Source organism: Xenopus tropicalis, chromosome 8 (genome assembly GCF_000004195.4).
Source record: "Xenopus tropicalis strain Nigerian chromosome 8, UCB_Xtro_10.0, whole genome shotgun sequence".
Lineage (NCBI taxonomy): Eukaryota > Metazoa > Chordata > Amphibia > Anura > Pipidae > Xenopus > Xenopus tropicalis.
Window position 1 is genome coordinate 2,754,396 of NC_030684.2, and position 19,740 is coordinate 2,774,135.

Sequence of the window (19,740 nt, forward strand, 5' to 3'; positions counted from 1 at the left end):
GGTCTTCCTTTTTTTTTTTTAATCATTTTTACTTTTTGTTCCGCAGCTCTCCTGTTTGAAGTTTCAGCAGTTATCTGGTTGCTAGGGTCCAATTTACCTTAGTAACCAGGCAGTGGTTTGGATGAGAGTGACTGATAGAGGAATAGGGGACTAAATAGAAAGATAAGGGATAAAAAGTAACAATAACAATAAAACTGGAGCCTCACAGAGCAATAGGATTTGGTTGCCGGGGTCAGTTATCCTGTTGCTAGGGCTCAAATTACCTTAGCAACCAGGGAGGGGTTTGGATGAGAGGCTGGTATATGAATAGGGGAGGGGCTGAATAGAAAGATAAGGAATAAAAAGTAACAATAACAATAAAACTGGAGCCTCACAGAGCAATAGGGTTTGGCTGCCGGGGTCAGTGACCCCCATTTGAAAGCTGCAAAGAGTCAGAATAGAAAGGCAAATAATTAAAAACTAAAACAAATAAATAATGAAGAGCAATTGAAAACTGTATAGAACTGGCCATTCTATAACATATCAAAAGTTTAATTTAGGTGAACCCCCTAAATAAGGGTGCCAGTGCGCCCCCTGCCCTCTGGCACAGTCACTGAGGGGTTAATTGCTTAGTGCTCCCCACACTGGCCCTTAGATGGCGTGAGGTTCCTAAACTACAGCTCCCAGCATGCCCTGCGGGACAGCCGCCCTATGTGTCACTTATACACTTCCTGCCCGGGCAGGGACAGGCGGTTGGGCGGGACAGGCTGAGGCGCATGCGTCATTTCCTTACGAAACTGTGAGAGCGCCGCGACTATACAGGGACCGGAGCTGCCCGGGCACCGCCGCACCGATACACCCGGGAAATACTACCCAGCATTCACAGCGGCTTTAGCTTCCGCCTCAGGTACGTCACAGGGCAGTGCGGGCACTTGTGTGAGGGGCTTGTGGTACCGGCGGGGCCGCTGGGTCTGACTTCTACTGGGCTCCGTGTCTCCGCTCCCCCTATAGAACTTTCACTCTGTGTCATGTGACCCTTTCCTGCTCTGCCCATTGGGTCACTCGTCTCCTCTAACTTCTGTCATTTCCCCCTTTCCTTCCTCATTCCCCTCCCCCCTGTGCCCTGTACCCCTGAACTATAGCACTGTTACCCCAATGTTTCTATATATCTGTAACCTTGTTATGGGCTAAGGGGGCCCAGCCTGAAGGCCAGTTAGGGGGGGATTTGGGGTGAGTGCTTATTTGTGCCCTGGGTACCCCTGGAACTATAGCGGGGTGACTGTTACCCCAATGTTTCTATATATCTGTAACCCTGTTATGGGCTAAGGGGGCCCAGCCTGAAGGCCAGTTAGGGGGGGATTTGGGGTGAGTGCTTATTTGTGCCCTGGGTACCCCTGGAACTATAGCGGGGTGACTGTCACCCCAATGTTTCTATATATCTGTAACCTTGTTATGGGCTAAGGGGGCCCAGCCTGAAGGCCAGTTAGGGGGGGATTTGGGGTGAGTGCTTATTTGTGCCCTGGGTACCCCTGGAACTATAGGAGGGTGACTGTTACCCCAATGTTTCTATATATCTGTAACCTTGTTATGGGCTAAGGGGGCCCAGCCTGAAGGCCAGTTAGGGGGGGATTTGGGGTGAGTGCTTATTTGTGCCCCGGGTACCCCTGGAACTATAGCGGGGTGACTGTTACCCCAATGTTTCTATATATCTGTAACCTTGTTATGGGCTAAGGGGGCCCAGCCTGAAGGCCAGTTAGGGGGGGATTTGGGGTGAGTGCTTATTTGTGCCCTGGGTACCCCTGGAACTATAGCGGGGTGACTGTTACCCCAATGTTTCTATATATCTGTAACCTTGTTATGGGCTAAGGGGGCCCAGCCTGAAGGCCAGTTAGTATTTAATGGGCTGTACTCATTGCTAGCTCTGCCCCTTTTATTGCCCATGTCCCTTTATAGCTCCAGCTGGCATCATTGTGTACCCACAAGCCGGGCTGCTGAATTGGATGTGGCATCACGCAGGGATCAGGAAAGGTGACAGGGTGAGGCAGGTAAGTTTACCCAGCATGCAATGCCTTTTGCAGGTGCCCTGGGGTACCTTTGGGTGCATTGGGCATGTGTTACAGTAAGGTGCAGGGAGTTGTATTGCTGTACCCAGGGCACATATATTTCAATGGGATGGGAATTCTTTGCTGCTGCACTGCCCCCTGCAGGTTTAAGGTGACTGGGACCCTCTCAAGGTATTTGGCATCTGTAGGTTACAGTTCAACAGCTTTAGGGCCACCCAATTTTAGCAATATATCTGCAATGATAGGGTTAAATCCAATCTGATTGTGTGTGTGTGTGTGGGGGGTAATAATTATCAATCAGCAGTAATCACTGTGTGTTTCTCCCCCCCCCCCTCATGCAGGTATGAGGCTTCTCCCTCCAACTGGAACCCACCAACACCCCTGGCTGTAAGTAAGTAACCCCCCTATCTTTCTCTTCTATATGGGCTGGGCCCTAAATATCCTGCCTGTTTGTGGGGGCCACGTCGGTGCTGGAGCCTGGGGAGGGGCCAGGATGGTGCTGACCCCAAAAAACGAGACTACACTTTCACTTTCCATTTGACTCAGCAGCCTGGGGGGGGGCAGGGGGGGGGTATATAGGGCAACTGTCAGCCCCTGGAATGCTGTACAAGGTGCGCCTGCCGCTGGGCCAGTAGAACAGAGAGACGTGGCCTTTAGAGGGAATATTGAGTTAAATTTACTGTGTCATTGTGGGTTAAAGATTCACAGGGAGTATAAAGCGCCTACTGAGTGCAAAGAGACAGCTGCTATGGGAATGGGAGCGTTGGGACGCGGTGTTTGTTTTATGCTTTGAGGTGGTTGAGTTTCCCGCCCAGTCGCGCCACCCTGTGCCCCGCGGCAATTTCTGTCCTTTCCTACAATAGTAGTGTATAAATGCCCCTTCTGTGCCCACCTACCCCTGCAGAATAAGCCCAATGTTTCTGATAGGGGCAGCTGGGCGGCTGTACAAACCGCTGTGTGCCAGTCTGGCGTGGGAAGCCGCTCGTTCCTGCTGGATCCGGTTTGTTACACTGGGAAATTCCCGCTTCCTGCCATAGGGCAATGACCTTTAACCCCGGGGCAGGGGGCACAGAGCGTGGTGCTGCTTCCTCCCTAGGCCAGGCTAAGTGCCAGCTCCTACACTCGGGGGGCGCTAGGGAGCAGGGCAGACATGGTGGGGCAGTTCCTAGGGCACCTATATTATGTACAGAGCATGGGTGGGAATGGGTTAACACTGGTCTGTAGGTCACACGGCTCACTCCAATCACTGCCCTTGTGACTGCAGAGCTGTGTGGGAGCCCGTGGGCTGTATGTGCTACAGAACCTACATATGGGCCGGACCTTGGCCAAAAAGAGCTACAACCTCTTCCCCTCTGGGCAGCCCTCCAGCTGAACTATAACTCTCACTGCACCACACATTCCTCCCTCCAGTGCAGGCAGTGAGAAGCAACTGTGAGTGTGCGCTGCTGGAATGTTCTGGAACCCTGGGGGTTTGTACATATAGTACTGAGCCACTCGCTCATCCCATGGGAACCACTTGTTTGTATAGAACAGTGCTGTCCAACTAGCGCCCCCCCTTTGTGTGCCCCCCCCCCACCTGTCTGGCTGCTGTGACTTCTTACCTTTGTGTAAACTTTAAATGGTATCAGCACTGAGATTAACTCCCCCTGCATGGTTCCACCTCAGATTCAGGCTGTAATCTCATGTATTGCTTAAACATGTAATCCCCTGTACTGTTCCACCTTTTACACCTTTAGCTGTTCACACCTCAGGCTTAGACTGTAAATCCCTACATTGTTTACCTATTTACTCCTCAGACAGATGGTAGAAGCAGTGCCAGCATTCTGTCATTGTATGTACTGCCTGCCCTATGCTGCCTGTGTGTGCCATACTCTGCCTGCCTTTAGCTGCCTGTGTGTGCCATACTCTGCCTGCCCTACCCTGCCTGTGTGTGCCATACTCTGCCTGCCCTATGCTGCCTGTGTGTGCCACACTCTGCCTGCCCTACCCTGCCTGTGTGTGCCATACTCTGCCTGCCTTTAGCTGCCTGTGTGTGCCATGCTCTGCCTGCCCTACCCTGCCTGTGTGTGCCATACTCTGCCTGCCCTATGCTGCCTGTGTGTGCCATACTCTGCCTGCCCTACCCTGCCTGTGTGTGCCATACTCTGCCCTACCCTGCCTGTGTGTGCCATACTCTGCCTGCCCTACCCTGCCTGTGTGTGCCATACTCTGCCTGCCCTACCCTGCCTGTGTGTGCCACACTCTGCCTACCCTACCCTGCCTGTGTGTGCCATACTCTGCCTGCCCTACCCTGCCTGTGTGTGCCATACTCTGCCTGCCCTACCCTGCCTGTGTGTGCCATACTCTGCCTGCCCTACCCTGCCTTTGTGTGCCATACTCTGCCTGCCCTACCCTGCCTGTGTGTGCCATACTCTGCCTACCCTACCCTGCCTGTGTGTGCCATACTCTGCCTGCCCTACCCTGCCTGTGTGTGCCATACTCTGCCTGCCCTACCCTGCCTGTGTGTGCCATACTCTGCCTACCCTACCCTGCCTGTGTGTGCCATACTCTGCCTGCCCTACCCTGCCTGTGTGTGCCATACTCTGCCTGCCCTACCCTGCCTGTGTGTGCCATACTCTGCCTGCCCTACCCTCTGCCTACCCTACCCCTGCCTGTGTGTGCCATACTCTGCCTGCCCTATGCTGCCTGTGTGTGCCATACTCTGCCTGCCCTACCCTGCCTGTGTGTGCCATACTCTGCCTGCCCTACCCTGCCTGTGTGTGCCATATTCTGCCTGCCCTACCCTGCCTGTGTGTGCCATACTCTGCCTGCCCTACCCTGCCTGTGTGTGCCATATTCTGCCTGCCCTACCCTGCCTGTGTGTGCCATACTCTGCCTGCCCTACCCTGCCTGTGTGTGCCATATTCTGCCTGCCCTACCCTGCCTGTGTGTGCCATACTCTGCCTGCCCTACCCTGCCTGTGTGTGCCATACTCTGCCTTCCCTATGCTGCCTGTGTGTGCCATACTCTGCCTTCCCTATGCTGCCTGTGTGTGCCATACTCTACCTGCCCTATGCTGCCTGTGTGTGCCATACTCTGCCTGCCCTACCCTGCGTGTGTGTGCCATATTCTGCCTGCCCTACCCTGCCTGTGTGTGCCATACTCTGCCTGCCCTACCCTGCCTGTGTGTGCCATACTCTGCCTGCCCTACCCTGCCTGTGTGTGCCATACTCTGCCTTCCCTATGCTGCCTGTGTGTGCCATACTCTACCTGCCCTATGCTGCCTGTGTGTGCCATACTCTGCCTGCCCTATGCTGCCTGTGTGTGCCATACTCTACCTGCCCTATGCTGCCTGTGTGTGCCATACTCTGCCTGCCCTATGCTGCCTGTGTGTGCCATACTCTGCCTGCCCTATGCTGCCTGTGTGTGCCATACTCTACCTGCCCTATGCTGCCTGTGTGTGCCATTCTCTGCCTGCCCTATGCTGGGAGTTGCTGTGATATACACAGGGGAGGAGGAGCCATATGGATTTATGGGTGTGTCTTAATAAGATTTTTTCACATATGAATGAAGGGGGATATCCCTACAATGAGCCCCAACCATTTGGGCTTTTGTTGCCCTATCACCATTAGTGTGGGGATGGTCTTTAAAGCTTTTGTGATACGTGGGTGTGGTTTAAAAAGGGGGAGTGGTCAAAACCGGCTTCCATTCCCTCTGCACCACAGAAGTTGGATATAGAAAATACCTCACTATAAAGTCTTTACATTTTTTCCCCTGAGCGTCATTCCCACCCCTCCCCCCCCCGAGACTGCCCCGCCCCTACTTACAGTTTCCCCCTAAGGGTTAATACCCCGTGTGTTTCTCCCCCCCCCCCCCCCGTCAGTGTGCGAGTCACATGGCCGCAGCAGCCGCAGTGTCCGGCTCTCCGCAGGGATCTCTGGACCTGAACCAACCGGGGTTTAAGAAGGAGATTCTGGGCACCAAGCTCGAGGTGAAGTACCTGTGTTCCGACTGCAAGAATTTATTACGGAGACCCCTCCAGGCCCAGTGTGGGCACCGCTACTGCTCCCATTGCCTCAACAAGATCATCAGGTGGGTGGCACGGAACTGGGGGGGGGTCCCCGAGTAACAGTGGGGGGGGCAGGTAACATTCTCAGCTGCAGGGCTGGTTATATCCTCTGCACTGCTGGTTCCGACTCCTGAACTCCTTACTGAGCGACGAGTGGCCAGTCCTAAGCATCTTTCCAATTGGTCTTCATTATTTTATTTCTTATAGTTCTTTTTTTAATTATTTACCTCTTTCTTCTGACTCTTTGCAGCTTTCAAATGGGGGTCACTGACCCCGGCAGCCAAACCCTATTGCTCTGTGAGGCTCCAGTTTTATTGTTATTGTTACTTTTTATTCCTTATCTTTCTATTCAGCCCCTCCCCTATTCATATACCTGTCTCTCAATCAAACCACTCTGTGGTTGCTAAGGTATTTTGGGCCCTAGCAACAGGATAACTGACCCCGGCAGCCAAACCCTATTGCTCTGTGAGGCTCCAGTTTTATTGTTATTGTTACTTTTTATTCCTTATCTTTCTATTCAGCCCCTCCCCTATTCATATATCAGTCTCACAATCAAACCACTCCGTGGTTTCTAAGGCAATTTGAGCCCTAGCAACAGGATAACTGACCCCGGCAGGCAAAACCTATTGCTCTGTGAGGCTCCAGTTTTATTGTTATTGGTCCTTTTTAGCCCTTATCTTTCTATTCAGCCCCTCCCCTATTCTTATATTAGTCTCTCAATCAAACCACTCTGTGGTTGCTAAGGTAGATTGGACCCTAGCAACCATATAACTGCTGAAACTCCAAACTGCGGAACAAAAAGTAAAAATAATTAAGACACTAATAAAAAATGAAGACCAACTGCAAACTGTCTCAGGATAGCACTTTATTGGACAGAACTGTCTCGGTGTTTAATGGGGGGAGCTGTTCTGATTTTTGGGGGGGCTGATTCTGACTCTCGTTCCTTTCAGCACTGGCCCCCAGAAGTGCTCTGCGTGTATCCAGGAGGGTATATACGAGGATGGCGTCTCCCTGCTGGAAAGCAGCACCGTAAGTTCCCCCTCAACAAGAATTTACTGGGCACAAATAGTTCATCATGGACCAGGGGGAGGGGCCAAGCAGTAAAGGGGGCGGGGTTCTGGTTGGGGGCATGTTGTATGTACTAAGGACTGGGCACAGTCATGGCCGAAGGATGTGGCAGAGCAGGTAGGGCTGGATGAGGGTGTGGCCCAGACGGGCCCAGTTGGCACTGGGATAAAACCTGTATTTTACCCCCCCCTGCCCCCCCACTGATGCCCGTTCTGCTCCCGTTCCAGGCATTCCCGGACAACGCGGCGCGGCGAGAGGTGGAGAGTCTCCCCGCTATTTGCAATAACAACGGCTGCAACTGGAGGGGAACCATCAAAGAGTACGAGGTACTGCCCCCCGACCCGCTTGCCCCACGGTGGCAGAATCCCTAGGCGGCTGCTCCACACAGGGGCAAATCCCAGCACTTGGGGGAAGATTCTGCACTGTCCCTTTAAATAATAACGGGGAGGCGGGCAGAGGGGGGGGGGTTGGAAGTGGCAGGAAGCAGGTACCCATTACCCATGTAGCCGCGGGCAGATCTATTGTTTGGTTGCCTAGCAACTAACCCATTATACAGTGACCTGCCCCAGTATGGGGCTCTTTCCAGGACCCCCAGGATACTCGTCCCTGCCAACAAGATGGGGCTGGAGTATAACTTACATGGGAGTATGTGTGGGTGTGGCCAGACTGACACATGACCCCGCCCCCAACGCCCAAAATCTCTTGTATACTGTTCTCCTGTTTAATTCTGAGCCTTTTATTGCACCTCCCCTGCCAGGGGCCCCTAGCGCTGCACCATTCCCTGTGTCTCCCCTGCCAGGGGCCCCTAGCGCTGCACCATTCCCTGTGTCTCCCCTGCCAGGGGCCCCTAGTGCTGCACCATTCCCTGTGTCTCCCCTGCCAGGGGCCCCTAGCGCTGCACCATTCCCTGTGTCTCCCCTGCCAGGGGCCCCTAGCGCTGCACCATTCCCTGTGTCTCCCCTGCCAGGGGCCCCTAGCTCTGCACCATTCCCTGTGTCTCCCCTGCCAGGGGCCCCTAGCGCTGCACCATTCCCTGTGTCTCCCCTGCCAGGGGCCCCTAGCGCTGCACCATTCCCTGTGTCTCCCCTGCCAGGGGCCCCTAGCGCTGCACCATTCCCTGTGTCTCCCCTGCCAGGGGCCCCTAGCTCTGCACCATTCCCTGTGTCTCCCCTGCCAGGGGCCCCTAGCGCTGCACCATTCCCTGTGTCTCCCCTGCCAGGGGCCCCTAGCGCTGCACCATTCCCTGTGTCTCCCCTGCCAGGGGCCCCTAGCTCTGCACCCCACCTGCGCTCTATATCCCTCCCCCCCCGCTCTACACACTAGCGGAGCTTTGCTTCATGTTGCAACAAAGGGCAGTTAAAGGGGAAGTAAACCTATCAATGACCAGAGTGGGTGCCAGAAAAGATTACTTTACTTGCCCTTTAAACTCTCTGTTGCTTTCAGTTTTGCTGGGAAATCCCCGTCTGTCTGGCGCCCGCGTTGTTATTCTGAGACTGGAAAGCCCCGAAAATCCTCCTGTTTATATTAAATGATAAAGGGGAACTTGTCAGGGTGTAATTAAATAATCAGAGCGCCCCCAAAATTATCCCATTGTTGGGCACCAGACTGTCTGCATTGTATCAGATTGGGGGGGGCAGCCTGGTAATGTCAGGGGGGTCGGAGGAGGATCCTCTGTTATTCTGGGAGGGGGAAATAAGCCTCGGGGGACTCCATAGCTCTGCATTCAGTGTATTGTGTGCTGAACCCCACCCACCAATCAGGTAGGTACTGTTACTCCTTGGGTACGAGCCTGCTCCCTACCAATAGGAACTTGCACAGCGTTAACCCATTGTGTTTTGTGCCCTGGGTACCCCTGGAACTATAGCGGGGTGACTGTTACCCCAATGTTTCTATATATCTGTAACCTTGTTATGGGCTAAGGGGGCCCAGCCTGAAGGCCAGTTAGGGGGGATTTGGGGTGAGTGCGTATTTGTGCCCTGGGTACCCCTGGAACTATAGCGGGGTGACTGTTACCCCAATGTTTCTATATATCTGTAACCTTGTTATGGGCTAAGGGGGCCCAGCCTGAAGGCCAGTTAGGGGGGGATTTGGGGTGAGTGTTTATTTGTGCCCTGGGTACCCCTGGAACTATAGCGGGGTGACTGTTACCCCAATGTTTCTATATATCTGTAACCTTGTTATGGGCTAAGGGGGCCCAGCCTGAAGGCCAGTTAGGGGGGGATTTGGGGTGAGTGTTTATTTGTGCCCTGGGTACCCCTGGAACTATAGCGGGGTGACTGTTACCCCAATGTTTCTATATATCTGTAACCTTGTTATGGGCTAAGGGGGCCCAGCCTGAAGGCCAGTTAGGGGGGATTTGGGGTGAGTGCTTATTTGTGCCCTGGGTACCCCTGGAACTATAGCGGGGTGACTGTTACCCCAATGTTTCTATATATCTGTAACCTTGTTATGGGCTAAGGGGGCCCAGCCTGAAGGCCAGTTAGGGGGGGATTTGGGGTGGGTGCTTATTTGTGCCCTGGGTACCCCTGGAACTATAGCGGGGTGACTGTTACCCCAATGTTTCTATATATCTGTAACCTTGTTATGGGCTAAGGGGGCCCAGCCTGAAGGCCAGTTAGGGGGGATTTGGGGTGAGTGCTTATTTGTGCCCTGGGTACCCCTGGAACTATAGCGGGGTGACTGTTACCCCAATGTTTCTATATATCTGTAACCTTGTTATGGGCTAAGGGGGCCCAGCCTGAAGGCCAGTTAGGGGGGGATTTGGGGTGAGTGCTTATTTGTGCCCTGGGTACCCCTGGAACTATAGCAGGGTGACTGTTACCCCAATGTTTCTATATATCTGTAACCTTGTTATGGGCTAAGGGGGCCCAGCCTGAAGGCCAGTTAGGGGGGGATTTGGGGTGAGTGCTTGTGCCCTGGGTACCCCTGGAACTATAGCGGGGTGACTGTTACCCCAATGTTTCTATATATCTGTAACCTTGTTATGGGCTAAGGGGGCCCAGCCTGAAGGCCAGTTAGGGGGGATTTGGGGTGAGTGCTTATTTGTGCCCTGGGTACCCCTGGAACTATAGCGGGGTGACTGTTACCCCAATGTTTCTATATATCTGTAACCTTGTTATGGGCTAAGGGGGCCCAGCCTGAAGGCCAGTTAGGGGGGGATTTGGGGTGAGTGCTTATTTGTGCCCTGGGTACCCCTGGAACTATAGCAGGGTGACTGTTACCCCAATGTTTCTATATATCTGTAACCTTGTTATGGGCTAAGGGGGCCCAGCCTGAAGGCCAGTTAGGGGGGGATTTGGGGTGAGTGCTTATTTGTGCCCTGGGTACCCCTGGAACTATAGCGGGGTGACTGTTACCCCAATGTTTCTATATATCTGTAACCTTGTTATGGGCTAAGGGGGCCCAGCCTGAAGGCCAGTTAGGGGGGGATTTGGGGTGAGTGCTTGTGCCCTGGGTACCCCTGGAACTATAGCGGGGTGACTGTTACCCCAATGTTTCTATATATCTGTAACCTTGTTATGGGCTAAGGGGGCCCAGCCTGAAGGCCAGTTAGGGGGGATTTGGGGTGAGTGCTTATTTGTGCCCTGGGTACCCCTGGAACTATAGCGGGGTGACTGTTACCCCAATGTTTCTATATATCTGTAACCTTGTTATGGGCTAAGGGGGCCCAGCCTGAAGGCCAGTTAGGGGGGGATTTGGGGTGAGTGCTTATTTGTGCCCTGGGTACCCCTGGAACTATAGCGGGGTGACTGTTACCCATGTAGGTAGCCCCTATAGTTGCTGCAGTATTGGCCCTGAGGAAGGCCCTGCTGAGAGTTGTAGTTCACCCACTGCAGGATGGTCACTGATTGCTCGGTGTTTTTGGTGTTTTCCAATTTGGGCTTTGTTGCTGAGGCTGCTGGCACTGCGTGGGGCCCTTCACCCCGATCTCTCCGGCTATAAACAGTAATGTGATACTTTGGTTTCCAGCAGATGTTGGATATTGTTTCACTGCTGCCGGGAACTGTAGGGAATTTCCAAAGAGTACAGAGTCGCATTGTGTGAGCGACAGGTGCGCGGCCCCTCCGTTTGTTTGATAAAGTGACTTCTGTTTCACTGCAGCGTATGGTGAAATTATCCTTTATATAAGTCCCAGTACTTACCCAGGTACAGAGCTCTGATTCTCTGTACTTCCTGCTCCTGGGCTGCTCTCTTTCCCATGGTCAGACAGGAATCTCCCCCTGGGTAAGTGAATCCAATCTCCCCCCAGTACTTACCCAGGTACAGAGCTCTGATTCTCTGTACTTCCTGCTCCTGGGCTGCTCTCTTTCCCATGGTCAGGCAGGAACCCCCCCCTGGGTAAGTGAATCCAATCTCCCCCCAGTACTTACCCAGGTACAGAGCTCTGATTCTCTGTACTTCCTGCTCCTGGGCTGCTCTCTTTCCCATGGTCAGACAGGAACCCCCCCTGGGTAAGTGAATCCAATCTCCCCCCAGTACTTACCCAGGTACAGAGCTCTGATTCTCTGTACTTCCTGCTCCTGGGCTGCTCTCTTTCCCATGGTCAGACAGGAACCCCCCCCTGGGTAAGTGAATCCAATCTCCCCCCAGTACTTACCCAGGTACAGAGCTCTGATTCTCTGTACTTCCTGCTCCTGGGCTGCTCTCTTTCCCATGGTCAGACAGGAACATCCCCCTGGGTAAGTGAATCCAATCTCCCCCCAGTACTTACCCAGGTACAGAGCTCTGATTCTCTGTACTTCCTGCTCCTGGGCTGCTCTCTTTCCCATGGTCAGACAGGAACCTCCCCCTGGGTAAGTGAATCCAATCTCCCCCCAGTACTTACCCAGGTACAGAGCTCTGATTCTCTGTACTTCCTGCTCCTGGGCTGCTCTCTTTCCCATGGTCAGGCAGGAACCTCCCCCTGGGTAAGTGAATCCAATCTCCCCCCAGTACTTACCCAGGTACAGAGCTCTGATTCTCTGTTCTTTCTGCTCCTGGGCTGCTCTCTTTCCCATGGTCAGGCAGGACCCTCCCCCTTCCCTCCTGGCTGTAATTTAACCCTTGCTGGGGCCCCGGGGCAGATCTGTTTGGGATGCAGATGGGAAGTCTGGGAGGAAGTGGGGAGGGCACGGCGTTGCTGGTAAGACTGTGTGCGGTTGATAAGATGCCCAGCAGTGTGTGAGCGATCTGATTGGACAGGGGCCCTTATCTCTGCGAGACAATTTGGTGCGTGTAACTGCCCCACACAGCGCAACAGCGCAAGCATTTCCTGACCGTCTCTTCTCTGTTCCCAGGTTGGCCACGAGGGGAAGTGCCCGTACTTGTTGGCGCCGTGCCCGGCCTGTAAGACTCTAATCCGCGCCGCCAATAGGGACTTGCACAGCGAGCGAGAGTGCCCGGAGCGCAAGCTGAACTGCCGATACTGCAAGTTGTCCTTTTACTTCCCTGACATTAAGGTACCCCCCATCCGCCCACCCCGACTCCCCAATAGCCCCTGCCGTTATTCCTCATGCCCCTTGTCCTTGTTGGCACAGGCGCACGATGAGATCTGCCCCAAGTTCCCCATGACGTGCGAAGGCTGCGGGCGCAAGAAGATCCCGCGGGAGAAGGTGAGACTGTTTGTGTGTAGCTTCAGCCGAAACATTACCCTGTCATGTGATTAACTGCCCCTGGGCTATTGCTCAGCAGCCTGGGGGGGTGGGATGGAACAGAATTACCCCACCCCTTACAAATTACCATATTCCTAAACCCCTCCCCCCCTTCCCAATTCCTTTATCCCTGTCAGACCTGTAGGCCTGTGATTCCCTGTCTGAACTGTTTGAGTTCTACTGCCCCCCCTTTACTCCTGAGGCCACGAGACCTTCCAGCTGATATAGTGCGAGACTGCCCCCCCTTTACTCCTGAGGCCACGAGACCTTCCAGCTGATATAGTGCGAGACTGCCCCCCCTTTACTCCTGTGGCCACGAGACCTTCCAGCTGATATAGTGCGAGACTGCCCCCCCTTTACTCCTGTGGCCACGAGACCTTCCAGCTGATATAGTGCGAGACTGCCCCCCCTTTACTCCTGAGGCCACGAGACCTTCCAGCTGATATAGTGCGAGACTGCCCCCCCTTTACTCCTGTGGCCACGAGACCTTCCAGCTGATATAGTGCGAGACTGCCCCCCCTTTACTCCTGAGGCCACGAGACCTTCCAGCTGATATAGTGCGAGACTGCCCCCCCTTTACTCCTGTGGCCACGAGACCTTCCAGCTGATATAGTGCGAGACTGCCCCCCCTTTACTCCTGAGGCCACGAGACCTTCCAGCTGATATAGTGGGAGACTGCCCCCCCTTTACTCCTGTGGCCACGAGACCTTCCAGCTGATATAGTGCGAGACTGCCCCCCCCTTTACTCCTGTGGCCACGAGACCTTCCAGCTGATATAGTGCGAGACTGCCCCCCCTTGTGGCCACGAGACCTTCCAGCTGATACAGTGCGAGACTGCCCCCCCTTGTGGCCACGAGACCTTCCAGCTGATGTAGTGCGAGACTGCCCCCCCTGAGGCCACAAGACCATCCAGCTGATGTAGTGCAAGAGTGCCCCCCCCCCTCTGAGGCCACGAGACCTTCCAGCTGATATAGTGCGAGACTGCCTCCCTCTGTGGCTGCGAGACCTTCCATCTGACATAGTATGAGACTGCCCCACTGACTGTTTATTCCGTGCATCTCTCCCAAAGTTCCCAGACCACGTTAAAATCTGTGGGAGGTGCAAAGTGCCGTGTCGATATGCAGCAGTCGGGTGCACCGAGATGGTAAGTACCTGTACCCCTCCCTCCTGTGTGTGTGGCACATAGGGATTCCCCTGTACTAAGCACAATTCAGCAGGAACAGCCCCCTAAGTTTGCTCATAGCCTGTACAGAGAGATACCATAAAACTATGGCACATAGGGATTCCCCTGTACTAAGCACAATTCAGCAGGAACAGCCCCCTAAGTTTGCTCATAGCCTGTACAGAGAGATCCCATAAAACTATGGCACATAGGGATTCCCCTGTACTAAGCACAATTCAGCAGGAACAGCCCCCTAAGTTTGCCCATAGCCTGTACAGAGAGATACCATAAAACTATGGCACATAGGGATTCCCCTGTACTAAGCACAATTCAGCAGGAACAGCCCCCTACGTTTGCCCATAGCCTGTACAGAGAGATACTATAAAACTATGGCACATAGGGATTCCCCTGTACTAAGCACAATTCAGCAGGAACAGCCCCCTAAGTTTGCCCATAGCCTGTACAGAGAGATACCATAAAACTATGGCACATAGGGATTCCCCTGTACTAAGCACAATTCAGCAAGAACAGCCCCCTAAGTTTGCCCATAGCCTGTACAGAGAGATACCATAAAACTCGCCCCCCGCAGTGGCAGAACCAACCTGCCTGCTTTGTGGCCCCCACAGGTGGAGAACGACAAATGTCTGGAGCACGAAAACAAATCATTGGCCGAGCACTTGGCCAAAGTGTGGGACTACATTCAGCACGGCCGAAAGGAGCAGAACGACCTGTCAGTCCGTATGGGGTCACTGTCCGTGCAGGGCAGCCCCGCCCCTCCGGCCAACGCTCCGCCCAACAACTCCGCCAAGGTCGCCGAAATGCTGCTCAAGTTCGACACCCTGGACAAGAAAAACACAACGTTCGAGAACATCGTGAGCGTCCTGAACCGGGAGGTGGAGCGGTCGTCGCACGCGGCCGAGGAGCTCGCCAGGCAGCTACGGGCGGCGCAGGAGAAAGTGGAAGCTTTGACTACCAAGGTGAGTGCCCGGGGCCCCCGTCTGTGGGTGGGCACAGTGACCCCCAGAGACACCCGAGTGACAGTTTGTGCCTTGGCGCCAGGTCCGACAGCTGGAGCGCACTCTGGGGCAGAAGGAACTGATCGTGGCGGAACTGGAGACGCGGATGCAGGAGTCGGAATTATCCACCTACGATGGGGTGTTTATTTGGAAAATCTCTGAGTTCGGCAAGAAGAGACAGGACGCCATCAACGGGCGATGCCCCGCCATGTTCTCCCCACGTGAGGCACAACCCCTGCCTTTCTGACTGTCGCCAACACGTTCCCACAATCCTCTCACTGCCGCTCTCTCTCCTTTGCAGCTTTTTACACTAACAAATACGGCTACAAAATGTGCCTGCGCATCTACCTGAACGGGGACGGCACCGGGCGCAACACCCACCTGTCGCTCTTCTTCGTGGTGATGAAGGGAAACAATGATGCTTTGCTGCGCTGGCCCTTTAACCAGAAGGTAAGCGAGGGGCGTCCCTAATATATATATACCTTCCTGCAGGGGGCGCAGTAGGGTGCCGGAGAGACTTGACATGGGTGCCATTACCTTCCTGCAGGGGGCGCAGTAGGGTGCCGGAGAGACTGGGCATGGGCGCCGTTACCTTCCTGCTTGGGGCGCAGTAGGGTGCCGGAGAGACTGGGCATGGGTGCCGTTACCTTCCTGCAGGGGGCGCAGTATGGTGCCGGAGAGACTGGGCATGGGTGCCATTACCTTCCTGCAGGGGGTGCAGTAGGGTGCTGGAGAGACTGGGCATGGGTGCCGTTACCTTCCTGCAGGGGGAGCAGTAGGGTGCCGGAGAGACTGGGCATGGGTGCCGTTACCTTCCTGCAGGGGGCGCAGTAGGGTGCCGGAGAGACTGGGCATGGGTGCCATTACCTTCCTGCAGGGGGTGCAGTAGGGTGCTGGAGAGACTGGGCATGGGTGCCGTTACCTTCCTGCAGGGGGAGCAGTAGGGTGCCGGAGAGACTGGGCATGGGTGCCGTTACCTTCCTGCAGGGGGCGCAGTAGGGTGCTGGAGAGACTGGGCATGGGTGCCGTTACCTTCCTGCAGGGGGTGCAGTAGGGTGCTGGAGAGACTGGGCATGGGTGCCGTTACCTTCCTGCAGGGGGCGCAGTAGGGTGCTGGAGAGACTGGGCATGGGTGCCGTTACCTTCCTGCAGGGGGCGCAGTAGGGTGCTGGAGAGACTGGGCATGGGTGCCGTTACCTTCCTGCAGGGGGCGCAGTAGGGTGCTGGAGAGACTGGGCATGGGTGCCATTACCTTCCTGCAGGGGGCGCAGTAGGGTGCCGGAGAGACTGGGCATGGGTGCCATTACCAGTGTAGTTATCCCTAATGCACTGAGTTACACGTTACAGCGCCATCTGGTGTTCATTATTGGGAATGCGAGTTTGAACATATAGACAGGTTGGCTGGATGATGCTTACAGAGGGTTTGCTTGCCCTTTATTCGCTGACGTTGCGCTGTTTGCAGGTCACCCTGATGCTGCTCGACCAGAACAACCGCGAGCATGTGATCGACGCCTTCCGGCCCGACGTCTCGTCGTCCTCCTTCCAGCGCCCAATCAGCGAGATGAACATCGCCAGCGGGTGCCCGCTCTTCTGCCAGGTCTCCAAGCTGGAGGGCAAGAACTCGTACGTCCGCGACGACACCATCTTCGTAAAGGTTATAGTGGATCTGACTGGGCTCTAGCGCCGGTTCTGACTATTCCCCACAGAGAGGCACCACGCCCGGCAGCCATTCGGGTCAGTACCATGGTCGGTTCTGCTTTCTGCATCCTACACACTCTTGGGCCGGCCCAATTGGTCACAGAGAGGGGGGGGGTTCATCCTATCGGCTGATTTCGTGGAGAAAGAACGAGTTCCTGGGGCTCCTGGGAACTCGACCCAAATTCTACTAAAGTTCAGTTCTTGTCTGGAGGACAGGCAAATCCCTCTGAGATGCCCCAGCCGGGGCACATGATGGGACTGTCCGTGGAGGAGAGAACCCCAATTCTGCTCCTTCCCACCCTCCCGCACCCCCTTTCTGTATTTGTACTTGTCTGGACCCCCTAGTTGCCCCCTGTGCAGCTTTAGACCAATGCCGGGGGGGATGCAGAAAGTTGGGGTACCCTAATGTCTGTGTGCGTTGTTGCCTACCCAACGCCACCCCTTTATTTGCCCCTGTGGTAAAGGAATGATCTAGGCTGGCGAATGTTAAAGGGTAAGTAATGCCGCTACATAACATTATGCCCCGCCCTAGAGATGATTGGCTCTGACTCCCAGCTCCGCCTCCTTGGCACGGCGGGCATGCACGGGATGTATTGTAATGGCCTCTGCATGCCCCTGGGATGATGGGTGCCAGAGCTGTAGGGTGCAGGCATGCCTCACCCTAGGGTTAGCTGGCTGGAAGCCAGAGTGGGGGGTAAATAGGAGATTCCAAAAGATCTGGCCACTCCCATTGGCTGCTCTAGGGGCATTTCTGTCCACCCACGAGCCAATCAGAAACTTACCCTTGGGCCAGGGGGGCAAGTGTTTGGTCAGGAGGGCAGTTCCACCCCTGAGTGGCTCATTAGCGCCATGGAAGAGGGCGGACCTCGCGGAGGCTGCGTGCCTGGGGCGTGGCTCTAGAAGCTGTGGGGATGGGCGGAGCCAAAGTGTGTAACATGGGCAGGCCCGGGAAATATATGTCCAGCCTACGGGCACACAGGGTGGTACCTGATGTAGTTAAGTGGGCTCAGCTCCTGGGCAGCTTTAGTTCCCCTTTAATTTACTGAGGGCGCCCTCAGATTGTGCTGCCGGTGTCGGAGATACTGTTCCCATCATGCCCTGTAGTTCTGCCCCAGCTGGGGGTACCAAGGGCTCAGAGCAGGGTGGGTGAGCTAACGAGTGCTTAATGCCTGGGGTGTGTCTGGTACATTATACAGTACCCCCTATTGTAAAGTATAAGGATATTATAAGTCACTGAGGAGTTCCTTATAATATATAGTGAATAAAGTACCCCCTATTGTAACATATAGGGATATTATAAGCCCCCGAGGGGTTCCTTATAATATATAGTGAATAAAGTGCCCCCTATTGTAACATATAGGGATATTATAAGCCCCCGAGGAGTTCCTTATAATATATAGTGAATAAAGTACCCCCTATTTTAACATATAAGGATATTATAAGTCACTGAGGAGTTCCTTATAATATTTAGTGAATAAAGTGTCCCCTATTGTAACATATAAGGATATTATAAGTCACTGAGGAGTTCCTTATAATATATAGTGAATAAAGTGCCCCCTATTGTAACATATAGGGATATTATAAGCCCCCGAGGAGTTCCTTATAATATATAGTGAATAAAGTGCCCCCTATTGTAACATATAGGGATATTATAAGCCCCCGAGGAGTTCCTTATAATATATAGTGAATAAAGTGCCCCCTATTGTAACATATAAGGATATTATAAGCCCCCGAGGGGTTCCTTATAATATATAGTGAATAAAGTACCCCCTATTGTAACATATAAGGATATTAAAAGTCACAGAGGAGTTCCTTATATATAGTGAATAAAGTGCCCCCTATTGTAACATATAAGGATATTATAAGCCCCCGAGGAGTTCCTTATAATATATAGTGAATAAAGTGCCCCCTATTGTAACATATAAGGATATTATAAGTCACAGAGGAGTTCCTTATAATATATAGTGAATAAAGTACCCCCTATTGTAACATATAAGGATATTATAAGCCCCCGAGGAGTTCCTTATAATATATAGTGAATAAAGTGCCCCCTATTGTAACATATAGGGATATTATAAGCCCCCGAGCGGTTCCATGGCCGTATAAAGGCTGAAGGCCTCGTGCTATGGAACTCACAGGTGCCTTCTAATCTCCTTATATTTTACAACAGGGGGTACTTTATTATAATATACACGTTTCAGTGAGTCATGTGACAAATGACATCACTAAACACTGTTTATAAGGATATAACTTACAGTTTGGTCCCATAGGGAAATGGCCCAACTGTGTGTGTGTGTATATATATATATATATAATCTGTATGTGCCGGGGGGGGGGGGTTTAATCACTGATACTTGTAATGTGATTATTTTAGGGGGTTTCGTTAAGTGACCCCAAGTTTAGTTTGGGTGTGTTTGGTTGGAATTGTAGGATTAGAGGGGCACAACCTCCGTAGAAATGGGGGTGCAGTGGAATAATATGGGGGGGGGGGTGTTACATTTATACTGCATTTTATTGTATGTGCTTGGAATTTTCAGCATTAACCCTATATATGTATATAATATACAGCTGCAGCCCTGGCTATACGGGGGGAGGGAGGCACCTTGTTATGGACTCGTCTATGGCACCCAGTGAGGGCCAAACCTAGAGGTGCCCCTGGGGGAGGGAGGCACCTTGTTATGGACTCGTCTACGGCACCCAGTGAGGGCCAAACCTAGAGTTGCCCCTGGGGGAGGGGGGCACCTTGTTATGGACTCGTCTACGGCACCCAGTGAGGGCCAAACCTAGAGTTGCCCCTGGGGGAGGGGGGCACCTTGTTATGGACTCGTCTACGGCACCCAGTGAGGGCCAAACCTAGAGTTGCCCCTGGGGGAGGGGGGCACCTTGTTATGGACTCGTCTACGGCACCCAGTGAGGGCCAAACCTAGAGGTGCCCCTGGGGGAGGGGGGCACCTTGTTATGGACTCGTCTACGGCACCCAGTGAGGGCCAAACCTAGAGTTGCCCCTGGGGGAGGGGGGCACCTTGTTATGGACTCGTCTACGGCACCCAGTGAGGGCCAAACCTAGAGGCGCCCC

General features: G+C 53.7%; 1 protein-coding gene across 4 annotated transcripts; it reads left to right on the top strand.

Moving 5' to 3' along the window:
• Positions 1-843: 843 nt before the first annotated feature.
• Positions 844-17,422, top strand: traf2 (TNF receptor associated factor 2). 4 transcript variants are annotated; one of them, XM_031891048.1, is made up of 12 exons: positions 844-886; positions 2,384-2,433; positions 5,905-6,113; positions 7,041-7,119; positions 7,386-7,484; positions 12,435-12,596; positions 12,675-12,749; positions 13,858-13,932; positions 14,577-14,927; positions 15,010-15,187; positions 15,268-15,416; positions 16,429-17,422. In XM_031891048.1, exons 3-12 carry the CDS (start codon positions 5,917-5,919, stop codon positions 16,645-16,647), a joined length of 1,584 nt encoding a protein of 527 aa, XP_031746908.1. In that variant the 5' UTR covers positions 844-886; positions 2,384-2,433; positions 5,905-5,916; the 3' UTR covers positions 16,648-17,422. The 4 variants fall into 4 exon arrangements, with proteins under 4 accessions (XP_031746908.1, XP_031746911.1, XP_031746909.1 ...); XM_031891051.1 differs by having other exon boundaries at positions 846-886; positions 2,384-2,429; XM_031891049.1 differs by lacking the exon at positions 844-886 and adding an exon at positions 1,935-2,024.
• Positions 17,423-19,740: the final 2,318 nt, after the last annotated feature.

What these genes read in the sequence shown, in the direction of transcription:
- traf2 (XM_031891048.1), top strand. Translation starts at nt 5,917, where the DNA reads ATGGCCGCAGCAGCCGCAGTGTCCGGCTCTCCGCAGGGATCTCTGGAC. An exon ending in CCCCGCCATGTTCTCCCCAC is followed by an intron (nt 15,188 to 15,267) that starts GTGAGGCACAAC and finishes TCTCCTTTGCAG; the next exon opens with CTTTTTACACTAACAAATAC. An exon ending in GCTGGCCCTTTAACCAGAAG is followed by an intron (nt 15,417 to 16,428) that starts GTAAGCGAGGGG and finishes CGCTGTTTGCAG; the next exon opens with GTCACCCTGATGCTGCTCGA.